General features: G+C 42.6%; 1 protein-coding gene across 8 annotated transcripts in view; it reads left to right on the forward strand.

Moving 5' to 3' along the window:
- The window catches only part of KDM2B (lysine demethylase 2B), a 116,554-nt gene that overhangs the window by 42,838 nt on the left and 54,487 nt on the right, over positions 1 to 19,229 (forward strand). For all 8 annotated transcript variants that reach the window (XM_051785802.1, XM_051785798.1, XM_051785799.1 and 5 more), the window contains 4 exons: positions 2,116 to 2,209; positions 3,057 to 3,210; positions 12,586 to 12,701; positions 18,850 to 18,976. In XM_051785802.1, the coding sequence (XP_051641762.1) occupies positions 2,116 to 2,209; positions 3,057 to 3,210; positions 12,586 to 12,701; positions 18,850 to 18,976 (491 nt within the window). The remainder of the gene's footprint in view (positions 1 to 2,115; positions 2,210 to 3,056; positions 3,211 to 12,585; positions 12,702 to 18,849; positions 18,977 to 19,229) is intronic.

Below are 19,229 nucleotides of genomic sequence, written 5' to 3' on the forward strand. Positions count from 1 at the left end.
ACTGGTTTATTTTCCAAAGGCTTTGTAGGTTTTTCTTAATCACCATATGTGGCTCTTTCACTAAAACCATCTTCATTGGTAATTGTGTTTAGAGGAGTTTCACGAAAATAGAGGCAAAATGGGGGAAAACAAGGGTAAGAAAGAGTTGAGTGTTCACACTTATACCTGCCTTGGTGTTTTCTCACAAAACTAAATTTTAAGTGCATTGATTTGATGGGATTCAATCCTGTTATTTCCTCTCTGAGCACAAGCAGATCGACTGCTTCAGGTTTAGATTGTTGACTACTGAGGAACAACTAAAACCAGCTAATGCTCAGGCCATGTTTGCTCTTTCAGAATATCTTAATTCAATGGGTTATTGTTGGTAGAAAAATTGTCTAGAAAATTTTTGTTAGTGTGATATATTTTACATCTGACCTTTTGGAAACTGAAAATAATTGACTCCATGAGGATTTGAATTTTTTTACTTTAAAACAACATGAACCTCTAATACTCAGCACTGCCCACAAACTGAGAATTACCATGCTAATTTTTTTTTTCCTTAATGAGCAATAATTATTCAATCTGTGACTTTTTGCAGTTTGGCTGGAAGAAAGGCAACTTCCTTTCTGGGCTTCTTTTATTGTTTTTAAATTCTATCTGACTTGTAATCAACAACATCTTGGTAGAGAAAACATAAAAGGAGAAATTAAAAAAAAAAAAGTGTTTGGGAGGGAAGGACTCATATTTTGAAATGGAGCATATTGAGAGTGTAGACAGCTTCTTGGCTAGCTGTGATTTTTGAAGCATCTGAAATACCCCAGGGGCAGCAAAAGCTTCTTCCTGCTTCTGAAGGATTAGGAAAAAAATTAAAAAAATTCCAGAGTGGGCAAGAGGAGAGACGTGTAATTGCACAAGGAGAGGTTTTAATTGTGAGATGAAGGCGCAGGACCTTTTTTGAAGCGCACAAATTGACTGTCTTCATGACAGCATTGCGTATCATTCTGTCAACTCCGGCTCGGGATGTGGTTGCTAGGCAGCGGCTCTTATGGACCCAGAGTGGCTCTGATTTGCCAGCCTTCTGCAGACACATGGTAAGGTCCTTCCCAGCCTATCATCTACAGGGACTTCTGCACGCCGGCTGCATACTGCTGAGCTTCTCCTACCTGCCTGTGAGCAGAAAAAGACACACTTAAATGAAACCCCTTTTTTTTTCTTTTTTTTTTTTTGTTCCAAATCCCGTTCCGGTGGTGTTTCCATAACTCCCCTTAAAAAGCAAAGCAAAGCAAAGCAAAGCAAAGCAAAGCAAAAAAAAAAAAAAAAAAAAAAAAAGCCATGAAACGGAGACCGGAACAAGGAAAAGAGGTTAGTGGGTTAAGTGGTGTGTGTTTCCTGCGTTTGCAAAGGTGCCTACAGTGAGGAGGGCGGCTGTGATTCGGCCATTAGTTACAGATGGTGGCTGGAGCCTGGAGATTCCTGCAGCCACAACACAGCTCTTGTGTCTTTTTCCAGCAATGCCGACTTTAAACTGCTCAGAACCTGTATCCAGACGGCATAAAAAATAGTGGATTTGATCCTTAGCGTTGCTGCCAGCTGGGTCCTTTATGTATTTTGATGCCGAAATGCCTAGAAATGTGAACAAAAAGGAGTTAGTTTGCCAAACGAGGTTTCTGTCCCCCAGTCCTTGCAAAAATGGCATGAGTGGCAAGTAGGTAAAGAACATTCAGGAGGATTTATAGGCAAATTAGATTTTTCAAAACTTTGCTCTTTGAAGCCATTTGTGTACAACTCTTGGTGCAGGTTGTGTCTCTCGAGCGGTGACAGAGAGCGTTAAACAGATCACCCCGGGGACTGGCAGTGGCATAAGAAATATTTCTGAACAGCCTCACTTTTAATGTTTTTCCATTCCTTAACTCTGAAGGCTTTCGTTCCTCTCGTATGAACAGCAAACTCAGACGTGGAGATTCGCGTTTTTCAGCAGAAACCTCGTTAGCTTCACGAGACAAATCACTGTACTATAAATGCAGAAACTTAATTGGAGGAAGCAGCACTGCACACACAGTTAACCGCTGCAAATCAAGACGTGAAAAATACTGTTTCAGGCTGATTCATTTTTGTCCTTCACTCTGCTTGCAGGTACTGTTTGATGAGTGTGAAAGGATGCTTCACTGATTTTCATATTGATTTTGGTGGCACTTCAGTGTGGTATCACGTTTTCCGTGGGGGGAAGGTAGGTGAACCTTATTTGATATTTGTTTTTATTTGTCTGTGCCTCTTATGGAGGGGAAGGGTTGCTTTCTCTTTTTTTCTTCTTTTTTTCTCAGTCTGTTTCAGCAGCTGTGTTGATACTGATACACACAGAGTTTGCTGAACTAGAAGGACGTCACTCACCGTTATGAAACAAATGAGTGATTTATTTGAAATACCAAATGTGTTATTTGTGTTGGTGGTACTTTTACTGTGTGGTCCAGAAGTGTCTTGCAGCGAGATGTGGCTGTGTGTACCCTTGCTGGGTCAGAGTGCCCTCACAAGTCTCCTTCTGTAGCTAGAGCTTCTGTTCCTTTCAGAATTCCATGTTCCTGTAGTGTGCACAGGCACAGTATGCCAGAACTGAAATATTACAGGATGCAGTAGTGTTTAAATACACAGCGTGTATTTAAATACACATCTTCTCTGCTTTAGGATGTTTTCCCCAGTTGTAGTATAGACAGTGTATGGTGGGAACTGAAATAAATCTGTGGTGCAGATCCTGTAGTCCAGTGAAGTACTATCTCTGTAGTCCAGTGAAGCTGTACTGTACCAACACACTGTTTTGACCTGCAGGTAAACCCCAGGCATCTTCTGAGTGAGATGTTTCTGGAAGAGAGATGACAACTGACAGTTATCCAGCCACTTCCACAACATGGACTAATTGCTGCTGCTGTCTGTGTGTGTGCCTCTGTGTGCAACACCTGGAAAACCAGGCTTTTATGCAGAAAGTGGCTCATTTGTCTAACACAGGATAACCTTGGTGGGATCTCTCAGCTATTTATTTTTGTTGACTGTTGGTAATAGTTAAACTTTCATTTTATTTTTAGATCTTCTGGCTGATTCCGCCCACTCTGCAGAATCTAGAACTTTATGAAGAATGGGTTCTCTCAGGAAAGCAGAGTGATATCTTTCTGGGAGACAGGGTGGAACGGTGCCAAAGAATTGAGCTGAAACAAGGCTACACGTTCTTCATTCCTTCAGGTATCTCTTGGGAACTAATTTTTTGGAATCACTGGGGTTGTGTTTGACTAACAGTTCTCCATAAAACAATTCTTCACACCTAAACCCTGTACTGACCTCCTTATTAGCTGTGGCAGAAGGAAGGCGAAGGACTGAATGCACTTAATTTTCCAGATATTAAGACTTATGGGAAATGTGCTGTGAGGAATCTGTGCAGTGATCACTTGTGCAGTAGTGGGGAAGAGAGGACTTGGGCCTCTGGGGTTGTCAGTGCACCACTCCTCCCCAGAGTCGTACTGACTGCTGTTGGAAGTTTGCTGGGAAAGATGTTTTCCTCTTTTTGTGGTCTCTTCTGGCAGGTTTCACCTGCAGTTCAGTAACTGGCTTCTTTGCCTCTATTTGTAACCAGAGGTGGGTCTCGCTTCCCTGATGGAACTCTAGGGAGATTCCAGTCCTTGGAAGAGCAGGTGCTGTGCTCCCTCAGGGTTGCTTCCTGGGGAAACAGTTTTATTGTTATAACTCTTCGGATTTCTGTCGATGGAGACTGTGCTGAACCTGGAAATCTTCCAGCAGCCCAGCCACCCTCAGTTTTACACTCCTGCCCACCTCAGTAGCTGTGTTGCATGATCCAGGCTCATCTTGCAAAGCCACCAAATAGTTGCTGCCTTGAAGGCTGGTGGCTTCAGCCCTTTCTGCTTCTGCCTAAATTGGATTAATGATGGTGGAATGTGTAACACTCCTCATTTAAGACGATATCAGACTTTGCTTTCCTTGACTGTTATGGGACTGTACATTTATTTATAATGATTTAACACATTGCCTCTGTCTAGGTAGATCTTACCAGGGAGATAAGTATAGGTAGACTTTCTACATGACAGAAAGATAGATTGGTAGTTTTTCAGCTCTAGAATTAATTACTCTGTGGAGATAGGATTATTATTTTTTAGCCTTAAAGACAATGCAGGTCATGCAGAGACAGTGACAATGTTCTTCCCAGCTGGGGAGCACTGCTGGGATCAGTTGAAGGCCACAAATGTGCACATTTGTAAGTATTTGGTAAGAATCAGCCCGGGACTGACAGGCAAAATGACTCTGAGGGTGGAGGAGTTAATCCATTAAAGGAATTAGATCTTCCCTTGGAACAGGTCAGAATGTGCTGTTACTGTTTGAACTGGGTGTTTGAGTGTGGCTGTGCTGTTTGCTCAGATCCCATTACTGCATCTTCGTATTTATCTTCATCCTCCTGTGAAAAGGCTCCTCCAAATAAGACTTTCTGCATGTCAGTTTAGTCATGCTCAGCAGCTGGAATACTGCAGGTTGTGAGAGCTTGGACAGGACACAGCTGTAACATGGTGGCTGACACAAAGTGATTCCAAATGGGTTTTTGACAGTAGTTTCTGTTTTCTTAGGAAAGCCCCAAGTACAGAAATGCCAACACCTCAGACATTTTAGGCTCTGTGCCACATTTGAAAAGCATTTATGAATAACTTCTGTCTAAGCACCTCATAGATTCAAGGGTTTTTGCTCTGCTGTACTTTGTTCAGAAAACTTACTTGCAAATCTCTTATATATGTGAAAGAGCATTATTTCTGTCTCTGTTTTAAGAGTATGGAAATGCCTAATTAAAGGCTGTTCCAGGTCAGTGAGTTGAGCACAGCTGTGTAAAACAGGTCAGTTCCTATGACCTCTTTGCTCTGGTTTGTGCACATACCATGTTAGTTAATGTTTGGAAGTGTTTTTTATGTGCTTTAGAAGTGTTCATAGTGTTTAGGTTCTGTTTATTGGTGTCTGTAAAACCAGTGTGTCCCATATTTTCAGTTGAGCCTGATAAACTCCTGACCAGCCTCAACTCATCCACAAGGAAATACCTTCTAACTGCAGGTTTAGTCACAGGAAGTGTAGAGGAATTAGTGCTCAGCTGGACTGTGAATGGAGAACATTTCAGCAAAGGACTGAAATATATCCTGCTCTGCTTCTGTTCTCGAGTAATTTTTGGGAGTGGTCCTAGAAATGATATTGTACCATAGCAGTGTGAGGATGGAGTAGTCAGAGAAGACTGCAGGAAGACCTGTGGGGGAGTGAGAGATCAGAGGCTTGTGGGAAATGGAAGGTTTCTCTGAGAATCTGGGATCAGCAGTAGATCCAGTAAATCCCTGAAACTACAAACCACTTGGGAATCATTCTTACAGAAGGCATAATTACAGTGCTCACCGGGGCCTCAGGGTATTTTCCTCTCCATCACTGCCATCATCCTTTCAGGATTAAGTTTAAACCTGTGCTTCTAACCCTGCAAGGCACTGAGAGGCACGATCTGAACTGTGGGATCAAGGAGGAATTGAGCCCAATATTGTCAGCACAGTGAGTTGTTATGGGCCAAGAGGTGCCTCTTGAAGCATTTGAGGAGTTCTTCCTAAATGTGAGGAGGGGGGAAGTAAGCTGGGATTCTGAGGGGTACTGTGTGAGGGGCCTCATGTAGTGCCCGGCTGAACTCCTGGTGGCCCCCTAGGATGGCTCCACACAAGCCCTGCACCGTTACAAGTTCTCACCGCCCACTTTACTGGTTCCCACTGGTGAGTAAAGGATCATAACCCTGGTGAAGTCTGTGGTAAAGTGATAAAATCAACTCAGAACCAAGCCTTTGCCATTAATATAACGGGTGTCAGCATAATTGTTGATTGAGAAATACACCATGTTGTGCCATGCTGAAGTTTATGGCCAGATTAGATTCAAGATATTAGACCAGCTGAAGGTTCAAGAGGGCAGGAAGCCATAGTTGCTACCAGTGTCAGTAAATGATTATTTTTTCTTTCTGCAGAAATCTGGTTTTTTTCCCAGGATGGGTTACAACTTGGGTTGACTCTGCTGATCTTACTGTAGGATTTTCAAATATGTAGCTTTAAGTACATGGAAGCACATGGAAGAGATGAGATGTTGGACTGCCATTAGATATTGTAGAAGACTTTTGCAGTGCTGATTTATTCAACATTCCTGTGATCAAAATCCAGACAGGATAGCTGGCTGTCAACTGGATGATGTTCCTTTCTGGTTCCTCTTCAAACTTCTCCCTCATGTTGCTGCAATTTTACAGCAGTTGTGTTTCACCTCGAGGCTGGCAGCGTTCCACTGAGGAGTAAGCTGTTTGGTTTACTTTATTTTTCTTATGTTCTTTATACTGCACTTTGGGGCCTTTGGCACGGAAACATGCTGTTAGAGTCTCTCTTAATTTCTTGAGAGCTGAAGAACGAGCCACAGTCTAACAAAATATCCTCGTTGGTCCGCGGCGATTATGATGGTAACCTGAGAGTGCTCCAGAGTTCTTATTTCCAGTCAAATGCAGAAATAATGACCTTTCTCAGATGAATGTTTTTGGGGAGGAAAGTGGACAGAAGGAGATGTTCTGTGTAGACTGCAGGCAGCTATTTGCAAGGATTCAAAGTGTTTCAGATGCTGTCTCAGTGGATAACAGTGGGATTCTGCCTATTACGAGTGTGCGGTCTTAGGTCACCTCTGCTGTGCCAGTGAGAGTTTGATGGATTATTGTGTGATGGGGCCAGAAGGTGGCACATAGTCTTTGTAGCAAGGAGAATGACAGGCTATTAAAATCTGACTGGTAAATTTTGTGCAGGGTGTTGTGCTGGGGCTGCAGAGCTGCCTGGCTATTTCTGGTTGCTGTTCAGCTTTTCCCATTCTGTGAGCTTCCACTGATACTAATGGAAGCTCCATGCCTGGAACCTTAGTGAGGATCAAGTGATGAAGATCTGGAGAGGATCAAAGAGGAGAGGTTTTTTGCCTGAGTGTCTGTTTTCAGATGGAAGCTGACAGCCTAATGTTGGATTTTTGGTTCTATACCTGGTGCAGTGCTCTACCTAATTCTTACAAATGATATAAGATTGAGAGTTGCTGTATTACTTGTACTATCAGGGCAAAATTAGTAATTTTTTAACCTTAAAAATGTAAACATGATCTTTCCTTGATGTGTTGGGCTGTGGGCACTATTATGATGCAGTCATTCTTCTTTGGAGATGAGTGAAATAATGTTTCATTTACTGGCAGTGCCCACTCTCAGGTTATCTCTTTAGTCACTTTTTAATTTTGAGGTGTACATATTTCATCTTTTCCACCCCAAGTTGTTGTAGAATTGCAGGAAGACGTGTGTGACTTCTTTATCACAAAGGAAAATATCTGTTCAGTTACTAATGGAAACAGATTCACCGTAGTTTTGTCTTGGAGCTTGCAGGCTGTTTGCTCCATAGCTTTGTAAGTTAATATTCTTTTTCATTATTCTCAGATGGATGATTGCATCCTTGAGTAGGAATTTGCAGCCCACTGAAGTCTTCTAACAAGTTTGCAATGTTTAATAATACTTGTTTTATAAAATTCAAACGATAATGAGATCATGTCTTTTAACTGTTCAGAAAAACGTTTGTTACTGTTAATTTTACCTTCTTGATTTACTAGAGATGATAACATCTAAATATTCAAGTATCTTAGGAGTGGTGGAATAATTCATAACTGTAAATCAGCTGAGAGCATTTCTGAGCCTCCTGAATAGAATTCCTGCTCAGTGTTGGCTTGGCTTCATAAAGTAGGATTGTTTTGGGAAGGAAGAAGCACTTACTGATCACCGAGAACTGAAATAAAAAACATCAGCTTCAGAAAACCATAAGTGGATGGGCTTCTTGTTGAGGCTTGACTTGAGGGCTGTGCAGTGTCTGCACTCCCAAATCCACACACCCCCTCTGGCTGAGCCTGGTGCTGGCGTGTGGTGTGGAGAGCTCTGCTCCCAGGGAAGGAAGGACGGGTTGGTTCCACCTTCCCTCCCTCGTCACTGATATCAGCACAGGCTGGTTTGAGGCTGGTCATCCATGAGGAAGAGTTTTCTGGTTCATGACTAGTCCTTGAAGCCACAATGTATGTCTTTCATCTGCAGGATTTAATTGTAGCTTTAGGTGGTATTTAGCAGGTGCTTTTGTTTGTGGCTTTCAGCCAAAAATTAATAATATCTTATTCCACTGACTTTTGACTTTTTCAGTCCTTAATCCATTTGTTCTGATATTGCTCCAGTGCTTTTTTTTTTTAGCATGAAGGATAAAACTGAACTTGTGGCATTTTACTCTGTTCCTTTTTTTTTTGTTTTTGACAATGTTACAGTTTTTGAGACAGGGACCAAGAGGTGAGGTGTTATCTCCTGTCTTGCACTAAGCCATGAAACACAGAGGGTTGTGCAGCAGTGCCAGGGTTTGTGTGAGCAGCAGAAAGCAGTCCCTGAGGAGAGAACTGAGGAACTCAGTTCAGAGGTGTCTGTGTTGGAGGCTCTGTGGCAAGGTGCTGCTGTGAGAGCTGGAAGTCAGACACACATGAACACAGATGACAGGCTGTTCAGCACAGGGTGATGTGATCACACATGTCAGCAGAGCTGTCGATTCATCTGATGAAAAGCAGTGGCAAAGGTGAAGGTGAGGCAGGGGATGTGGTGGTGGGGATGATACCAAAAGAAACCCCCTGGCTGCTCTTTTGTCTGACACATACGTGCAGCTTTCTCCTGTTCTGGAGGTTTATCTTCCTCTCTAAAAACCTTAGTAATTGGGGAGCTGAGAAGATGGGTGTTCTTGTTTGCAAATGGTCACAATGAACATCCATCCTCCTCAGTTTATTTCTGAGTCGTGCTGTATCTAAGCTGTGGGGATGGATTGAATGTGCCATCCAAGCTTCTCTGTTCTCAGAGCTCATTTCCACAATATATTACCCTGATGGAAACTGTTTCCTGTGTTCTGCTCATCTCTGTTTCCTCCTACTTCGACTTTTCTGGTGCTGGCTCCCAGTTTTTCTCTGTACACAGCCTTGTTAATATTAGAACAGGAGATTTTAATGTTTTTGTTTTTTTTTTTCCTTTGTAACACCTGTGTCCATCTTCCTGGGATTTTCTGCCTGGTCAATTCTCCCATCCTTTTTGTCTAACCTTGCCCATTCTGTCCTGTGTCCCTGGAATACACCTCTTGGCGTTTGTGCCTCTGCAGTTTCAATTATGCACGGACGTTCCTCAGGCAAGTGGAAGCTATTTTGGGATACAGTGTGACTGAAACACCCTGTACAGCTGAGTGGCCAAAATCTATTTTGTGTGCAGGTGACTCCTGTGACAGGGCTGTGTCCTGTAGCTGGCAGAGGGGCTGTGAGCTGGATCCTGCCTGTGGGAGCACATGAACTGCTGGAGATCTGGGATTCCCCGGGACTGAGCTCTGTGCTCAGCAGGGAAGGGATGGTACCCACAGGCATCATCCACACCCATCTCTGAGCTGTGCCTGGAAATCATCCTATTCCATGCTTTGGCAGGGGTAGGAACTTTGCTTACCAGGACTTTACAGTTAATGATTTTGAGTTTGTTGCTTGGTCTCTGGTTTATTTTTGTTTTCCCAACTCTGGTGGATTTTAGGGCTGCGTTATTGTAGGGTCTGTATATTGAGAACTGTGTCATTAACAGTATTTAGCAGTATTTTCAGTCTTGCTGTTAGAAATACTTGCATCTTGAAGGACCTTATATTTAGTTAGTTCAGAAGCTGGCAGTTGAAGGCACTAATTGTTGAAGGCACTAATTGTTTCTAAGATGATTAGTCCTGTATTATAAATGCAGGTGGGGAATTAAAGATGTTATCCACGGAACCAGAGGTTGTCTCAGATAATTTAAGGAAGACTTTAGTTTTGCACCTGTATCAGCTCTGTAACAGTAGATGTTCAAAACTATATTTGTGTTTGTTATCTTTCTGCTGAGCACTTATCAGGGCTGGGACACCGTTTGTTGGAGCATTGGCTCAAGCCAGTGATAGATCCTTTCACATTTCTCCCAGAAATATTGGGACTAGTGCCAAGAAAGTCTAGCAGATACAAAGATCCTTGGCATCTAGTGGGGGCAGAGTCGAGAGGTCAGGGAAGGTTTGATGAGTGAAGCCCAAAGAGCAGGAAACAATGAAACCAGCTGCACTCCAGCATGAAATTTTCACTGAGAAAATACAATTTGTAGGAGGAGGCTACTGTGTGGTTGCAGTAGAAGCATCCACTCAAAGAACAACTGCATTGATGGGATTTCATTTTATTGATTATAAAATGAAGGGATATCTCCTTTTAACCTTTCATATTGGACTAGAAAGCCAGGCTTCTGCTCAGCTACTCCTTTTACTTAAGCTGTAAATATCAGATATCAAATTGTATCTTGAATGATGTTGATCATTCCATTAGAATAACTTGTTGCATCTGTCGGTTCCGGTGTGGTTGGACATCGACACCTCTGCTGAGGGAGCTGCAATGGGAAGTGGTGGTGGGGGCTCTCCAGTGTTCTGATAAGTGGCTGTTTCTGAGCTGTCTTCTGCCACCACTCACTTGTGTGGCCGTGGACGAGTCATTTCACTTTTTCGAGCTTCATTTTGTTCATCTTTAAACCTGACAATTAAGGTGAATTGTCACACAGACCTACCCTGTGTTTCAGCACCGAGCCAATAAATTGCTTTGGGGACCCAGCAAGAGATGTGCTTCAGCACATGGCTTCCATTCTTTCCTCCAGGCACAGAAGTCTTTGATTACCCAGTGGAAGCAGTGACTCCAACTTCTTTGACCTTGGATCTGTTTTCCTTCCCAAAGACTAGATCAGGAAGATAATTTATTTTTCTAGTAGTTTGCTCTTAGTACAGACTGATGCATTTCATGTGAAGTGCTGAACTCCTTCAGTTGTGAAGCTTTTATAATGTTCATGTATGTAGTTGCCACCCTACCCTTATATGAAAAAAACCCACATTCCTCTCTAGTTGATTGTTCTTGATTTGGAAGTAATAAACAGGCTGGATCATTGTGAGTGACTCTGCAGCTGAAATTATCCTGACTGAAGCAGGAAAGGTGCAATAATTCCATGAGCTGCCAGAGCCATGAGCCACCCACTGATTTTATATGTGTCACATTGGGTGTGTGGAATCAGACCTGGGAACTGACTGAGCCCTGGAACAGGCTGCCCAGAGGGGCTGTGGAGTCTCCATCCAAGGAGCTCCTGAAGAGCCAGCTGGACACAGTTCTGTGCAGCTGGCTCTGGGTGGTCCTGTTCAAGAAGGGGGCTGGACCTCCAGAGGTCCCTTCCACACCTCTATCATCCCCTGATTCTGAAATTCAGAAAAATAATGTATCCAGAGGGTTGGGCCTGTGTTTCCAGAGGGAAAATTCTAGTGTTGATTTTTTCTCCTTCCTATTTCTCTCCTACCAACATGCCCTTAAATGAAAGCCTCAGTCCTGCCATCTGCTGTGGCTCAAGGACTTCTCAGGTAGAGCCTTGCAGGCCTTTATGGTCGAAAGATTGTTGTGGAGGAGCACTTTTGTGGCTGCTAGCTGGGGAACCCTCTAGGCTGAATGGCATTTCCCTGCTCCCTCACTGATGTGGAAGTGAAGGAGAGCTGCCACAGCTTTAGTGGAAAGTACTGCACAGTCAGGAGAAAATTGACCGCCCCCCATGTTGCTTTGCTGTCTGCTGGTTTATAAATTGTAATGCTTTTCATTAAAAAAAAAAGAAGGGAAAAAAAAAGTGTCAGGTCTCTGTGGGTCCCAGATCATTAGCAGGATCAATTCCTTTTTCACTGCAGAGATCAGAGGCTACAGTCTTGCATAGCCAGAGCTTCAGCTCCTGACAGACCAAGCAAACAATGCAGAGGCAGAAGAGCTGGTGTGTGGCTGCCTGAATTGCTGTGCCTGGATTTTCGTTGTGATAGAAGATTCTTTGGAGCCTGTGGAATGAATTCAGTCCCTTGTGGGACTGGATCAGAACAACCTTATCAGCTCCAGTAATAGAAATGTTAAATCCCTTTACTTGGGGCTTTCAGCCAAAAAGATTTCTCAGTTACTTCAGGAAGTTTATCAAAGGGGGTGAAACTTTCACCTCTGAAGGAGGGCTGGCAGGTTGACATTTCAGACATCTGAAGTTGTGTGTTCTGGTGCTGGTGTGAAGGACGTTTGCTGTGCCTCAGTCCAGTCCCACAGCCCTTGCCCCCACCACTGCTGACATGGTTTGCAGCCCCGCTGGAGGTGCCAGGAGATACGTCTGAGAGCCTGAGTGTATCAAACAGACTGAATTTACTTCTTAGTCATGGATGTGGTTGAGTCACAAGCTTGAGTGTGCTCAGTAAACACTGTAACTGTTCGGTGAATAAATAGAAGAACCTGATTTACAGAGGGTGGTACGTCACAAGATGCCCTTCTGCTGTGACTGGTCCTGAAGTGGGGCTATGAGCATCCCATTTAACCTTTCACTGCTTTACCCTCTCATCTCCTGCACAGTGGGGCTCAGGGGGTTGTTAAAATTTGATGATAAATTGCTCTGTAACACTACATAGCACGAGGCATTCTCAGTTGTTTGCTTTCCCTCTCTAGGGTGGATACACGCGGTTTATACTCCAGTAGATTCTCTGGTGTTTGGTGGAAATATCCTGCATAGCTTTAATGTTCCCATGCAGCTTCGCATCTATGAGATTGAGGACAGAACAAGGGTAAGGACACTTGATTCTCTTTTTAACTGAGCAGTTCTTTGTGACTGATCTGTCATAGTCTCTCTCTCGTATTCCCTCCTGACAAACAACAACTGACGGGATCTCTGTGTCAGAGTTGTTGAAACAAGAGGTAAACACGAAGTAATGAGACTTTCAAATGTTGGTTTATTTTTAGTGGGATGTACTCATCTGTTTTTCCCTACTTCCCACAGATGTGTCCCTTCTGTGTCTTTTGTCTGCCTGTTAAACTTTCATAAAACACCTTCCCTTTTGCATAAAAACACATTGCACTTCACAGACCTTTGTACCAGGATTTCTGGTGACCCCCTGCTTATCATCTCTGGGCACACCTGGGATACCTGAGCCTGGAGAACCAATGGCACTGGGATGGTTCTGCTGTCCACAGCTGAACTGACAAAGCTGCACAGAAGTTGTGTATGAACTGACTTCTGTAACTGGCAGGATTTTCTTCTCCAGTGACTCGATACTGTGCAAGATTTTCTTGGAGCAAAGAGTCTGGGGTGGGACAATAATCTGAACATTGTAATGTTCATGTGGCTGTAGCATCTGCCTGATGGAGAGGTTGGAGGTTACTGTGCCTCCTCTTAGTTGGGAGTGAAAATTTTATCCTTGGTTAGTAAACAGGGCACAGAGTCATCATATCCTTTGTAGTTTCATAAAGCAGCAGAATCTGAAGGAAGTGCCACCGTTTTAGTGGACCAGAGGTATGTGCAAATCCAGATGGGGACATTTTTGGAGGCCTTGCACTGAGACAGTACTGGTGAATCACTGGCACAGATGCCAACTGTGGTGTTAATGGAGATTTTGGCTGGCAAAATGGCAGGTAATTGCAATTATTCTCCACGAAAAAATCTTAAAACAGTACATTGTGGACATCAGTGCAGTTCAGTGTTGTGCACCTCTAAACTGGTTCTGGCTCCAAGTGGGCTTTCACCCCAGATTGCTTTCTTTGCAGTGAGAGTGCATAGGCCTGAAGCAAATATGTTATTCTGAAGTACATCTCAGTGGGAGGAAGGGTGTCCTCCTCCCAGCCTCCCTGACTTTGCAGGGGGTAGAAGGCCTGGTAATCTTCACATTGCAAAACAGTGGTGGGAGCAGTTGGTTTCCTGGAGTGACTTTAATGAAGAGAAGAAATATTTAGCAGAAAAATGAATTCTTAGTGGAAGAGACACGAAGACAAAAGCTGAAATTTAGGGGAATTAGAAGACAGGGAGAGCAGAGAGCAGGAGTAGAGACCAGAGTGGATTCAGCCTGGCTTTGAATAGGTGTCCCAAGAAAGAGCATCAAGGTCTAAAGAAAATGTAAAGGACTTGGATAGGGAAAAGTGAAGGTGGCAGAAAGAGGAAGGGGCTCACTGTAGCCTGGCAGAGGTGCTGGGCACAGGAAGGTTTTCAGAGTGACTGTAAATAAGAACCAGCAATACCTGCTGGAAATACACACTGCAGGTGTTCAGAGGAGGGTCTGTTGGTGCTGGGAAGGATGGGCGCACAGGAAACTCAAATGGAGTAGACTGGGAGGAAGGATCAGTGCCAGAAACTATTTAATTCCATTGGTGTCTGTGGGGAAGATGGGAAGGAGACACTCTTTTTCCTGGAGATGTATAAAAGCTGACATTTTGTTCCCACAAGACTTGAGCAACCCAAGATCACACACTTTGGGTTGTTACTGCTCAGTTGTGCTTCATGTCAGGCCCCTCTCCTTGGGAAGTTGGGTGCAGCTTTGATCTTCTAAGCTTTTTATACCAGGAGGCAAAATTCCCTGTAACTTTTAGGAACTTACCAGCCAGGTCCACTGAAATGCCTTTTAAAATTTGCTGGCATCCTGATCCTGGGGGGAGGTTCTGGGAGTTGGGTATCTGCATCTCTAAAATGTCCTGTCCCAGTTTTTTTGGAAAGGGATACTGCAACATTTGGAAATCCCAAATCAGTCCTTTACTGTCATCAGTTTTGATTTAGATTTTCTTTGAAGCCTGTGTAGTTCTTTATAATTTTCCTTGCAAAAATACTTAAGTGCTTTAAAAAAGACCAATGAAAGCCAAAAGCCCAGAGGTTCCAGGGCTTCACAGAAGCGATTTCAGCAGTTGGATGTTGACGTGTGCTGGCAACGTGTTACACACAGCCTGTACCTGTGTTTAAAAACTTGTATTCATAGGCAGGTGTATAATAACTGAACTGTGTGAACAGCTGAAGAATAGCAAGAATTTCTGGACAGAAACAAAATAGAAGCTGTTCATCTAAGGCATACAGAAGTTTGATAAAAGACGGGAAAATCAATACTGTTATTTAGAAATAATAACAGCCCCCCCCACCTAAAAATGTCATGTAGGAATCTTGAGGGGGAAATGGTTTCAAAACAGGATTCTGGTTTGTACTACATTGTTTGCTTTGCCAATCAAATTTTGTCATTTCTTTGTTGAAATAATTCCATTCAGCCACTGGCTGCTCTGGCAGACTCAGTACCACACAGTTCACACAAATTTGCCAGTGTGAACATACTGCAAATGAGTTTCTCATCAGTATTGATCTTTCCATTGTGTATAGCACAGAAGTAAATTACATGATGTGATTGACAAAGTAATTTGCCACACTCAAAGTGTAATACAGGTGTGCTTCCCCTCTTCATTTTGCACAGAGCAATTTTATGGAGGTTTCACTGTGTTTAAACCTGCTCTGTAATGCTTAATCATCTTTGATTGCTGATATTCAAAGTAATTTTTATGCTAGGTGTAGTTATTGTCTTAGCAGCTCAGACAAGAATAAATACATGGTTGAAATGGTAATGCTGATTTACAGCCTGATAAAATTGCTTAGTTTATATACTTGTCATGCTTATTCTAGCTTAATTCCTCATACCCCTGGGAGACTTCTTAAGAGGCTTGTAGCCATTTAAAAATAGTTTTAAGGAGTAATAAAAAACATGTCTATTGTCGGAAACAGCTCCTAATGTGCAATTGAGGTAAACAAATATTCTCCAGCCTTACAGTTCGTAGAGACTCTCATTTTGCAGCCTGGCTTTCCTGGAGGCCAATTAACAGGCAGTCAAACAGGCCAAGCTGTTTAGCTCTGCAAGCCCAGCTTGAGGAACTGCAGAGCAGGGATTCATCATTCAGCATAGGGGGGATACAGCTCTGTGGTACTGAAGAGGAGGAATGTGTCAAACTTACTCCCAGCTCATCTAAATTTAACTGCCTTAAAATATTTGAACATGAGTAGGGACAAGGGCACTCCATATATATACGTAAGGTGGTCACTCACAGATGATGGTGTCTGCTATTCATTATGTTTTCTGGGATGTAAGATAACATTTCAAGTGGATAGATTAATAATTTTGTAAATAATCAGAAATTCTGCTTCAATATTGTGATTAGATTGATTAAACACAAGTGGAGTTTGTAATGATTTTAATAGGCATTGTGGAAAAGATTAATACTTTCTTCAGGAAAGCCTGTGTCTTACTTGCTGAGGATTTTTGTTTTGGTTTTGGAGGAGGATATAAGTCTGTAAAATAATTTCACTTTGAACTGAAGAAATGGATCATATTCCAGAGAGGATTTTTTCTTGCTGTACAGGAATAATTAAATTTTTTTTTTCAGTGGATTGTAAATTATTAATCACAGAAGTTAGAGCTGGAAATGCCTATTAGATGATCCAGTGTATTTCCCTGCTGGTGGGGAATTTAGTCCTCTGGCAGTGTCTGTATCAGATATTACACTTCAAACTCATCACAGAACATTTTTAATTTCTTTCCTTCTTTCTTTTATTCCTCCCCCCTCCCCATAAGGGTTCATTTGACTGAAAGTGTACAATGGAAAGAGTATGGACATGCACATAATGCAGTTCACATCCATTATAATTAATAAATGTCCAAGGATATCATAGAGAGCACACTCCTCTGTACTTTTCCATAAGGCAAACCTTAAAAGTTTTTAAAGCACTGTAAGAGTTGCTTTACTGGCAGGAGGCTCTGTAGATCTTTGCACCAGTATCTCTCTCTACAGAAGCTCTTCCTTCTGAAGGTTTGTAAAAGCAGAGCCTTCTCGGGCAAACCATGGATTCCAGAGGCATGGAGGGATTTGCTGTGGGTTGGAACATTGATAGCGAGGCAATTAGGAACTCAAATTGAATATTAAAGATTGATATACATAATGGGAGCACTGCATGCATTACTGCCTTGTCTTTCACATTGAATTAACATTGGTAACAACTAAATTTGGTGAAGCTCAGAATCTGTCAACAAATGTTGAGCAATGATGTCTTTAATATTCCCAGGCATGTGGCTGAAAACCTTTTGAAGGCTGAGGGGTGGAAGGCGGCTTCCTGTTTGTAAGTCAATTCTTTGCAAATTTTGTTTCCTGCAGTGCTCTCTTGGAAAAATTTGAGTTCCTTTATTAGCATATATTTTAGCATGGCTAATTTCCCCTGTGTTCCCTAATAGTGATAAGTGACTTGATCTCTTCTTTATGACAAATAACTAAACCAAAGGAAGAATTTTCTCCGATGCAAAAAGGCCCTGGGGTTAAATGTTCTCACATTTAGGGGGTTGTTGTTTGGTTGGTTGGGTTTTTTTTTTCCCTTTTCTTTTTTTCCCTTCTTTTTTTGGTTTGTGTGCTTTGTAACAAACAGCACAGGGAAACATTTGGAAAGGTGCAGCATTGCTGGATGCATGATCCATAGCAACACGCAGTTCAGATTTGCCAGCTGTGTTTGTGTTGAATTTAAGAGATCTTAACTTTTGGGAATTGCCATAGAGTATTTAAATCCTACACTGCAGTATATTTAGTGGGACAATACAGTATATTTTCCCTCTATTACATTTTGTTTTACTGCTAAAAGTGTTTGTATTTCCTGTGCCTGGTGAACAGAGGCAAGTTCTTTGGCTGTCCACCTTGGGGACAGCTTTCAAATATGGGCATTCCAGTAAGTCACTGATCTGCTCAAGTGGATGCTTTGATCACCACACAGATGTTTGGACAGGGCTGAATCTGAACTTCTGTGGTTCTGTTTAGACTTCAGGCTTTCAGGTATTCTGGGGTGGGGTGGTGTTTTGGTTTTATTTTGTTTTTTCTAAGGTAATGCTCCTTTCTGGTGCAGTCCAGGTTTTCACTAAAGGTGGGTGCACACCTCTGGGCTAGGGCAGAGTTAATATGCAGAGAATGTTTTAAAGCAGCTCCTACAATCCCAGTGCAGTGCATGCATGTGAGCCTGCAAAATGCAGATTTCTGTGCCACCAGGAGAAAGTACGAGTGCATGCAGGATACATGGCATCCATTTTTAACAAATCACAAGAAAAACACACATCTTCCTGCATTTTAGGAACTTCCCAGATTCTTCTTTGGTACAGTGACCTCCCACAGATAGAAAACTATATTGGAAGGGGAGGAAACCCACTTTGTTTTCTTTTGAATCTGAAATGCTCTCACAAATACCTAACGTTGGAGAATTAAGCTTTTATTGTGAGTAAAACAGGTCTAAGAAACAGTGCACAGCTTGACAGGATCTTTTGTCAAAATCCTGCTTTTCTGTCCTTATTCTGTTTGTGGCAAAACCTAACTTGTTATCAAAACACTCAGTGTAAACCACATAAGGGATTTTTACTTCAATGTGCAGTTATCAATAATCGAGAATTTATGTGTTCATTTATATAATTAAATTGTTGTGATGACCACAATTGCAAAAGAGGTGTTTCCTGCTTGACTCATTTAGGTAATGTTGCCATTTTGATAAGAATCCTGTGCTAGCATTTAGGGGATGGAAACCCACGCCTGTACTTTGAGCTTTAGTGACTAACATCTGTATGTGACCACCCTATGTTTATACAGCAGGTAAATAATTCCGTAGGGGCCATCCATCAGCTTCCTGATTTCACAAGAACACAAACCCTTCTCCTCTCCCACCACCCCAAGAGGATACAAATTAGTGAACCAAGAAATGATGCTGTCATGGCAGGCAGGCAGGCTCGCTCCTCATTCCGTATGCTGGAGGCATTCAGCTCCCTGCTCCCACCCTCTCCCCTCCCCCTCCTGCACACTGTTTGTGCTCTTGATAACACGATGGCAATGATGACTGGCCCTTGTGCTGCAAACTTCTCTCCCTTCCCCATGGACTGACAGTGTTGCTCTTGCTTCCAGGTGCACGCCAAATTCCGGTATCCTTTCTACTATGAAATGTGCTGGTATGTCCTGGAGAGATACGTGTCCTGTGTGACCCAGCGCTGCCACCTCAGCAAAGAGTACCAGAAAGAATCAATGTTAATTGGTGAGTGAATCCTTTGAGTGCACATTCACCACTGGTGCTGGCACCTCGGGCTACTTGCTGCTTTGGTTTCTGCAAAGCAGATTATAAATTGAACTGGAGAACTGTAGTATTTCTAATGAACTGTTTCTTTTATTTTGGGGTGAGGAAGATTTTTGACTCTTTAAGCATTTCCAGGAAGTACCAACTTACTTTGAATTAGATTTATTGAGCGCTGCCTTAGCAAGTGGATCCTAGAAAAATATTTTTTGGATGC

Source organism: Manacus candei, unplaced genomic scaffold (genome assembly GCF_025592945.1).
Source record: "Manacus candei isolate 608988 ecotype Guabito, Panama unplaced genomic scaffold, ASM2559294v1 h1tg000020l, whole genome shotgun sequence".
Taxonomy (NCBI): domain Eukaryota; kingdom Metazoa; phylum Chordata; class Aves; order Passeriformes; family Pipridae; genus Manacus; species Manacus candei.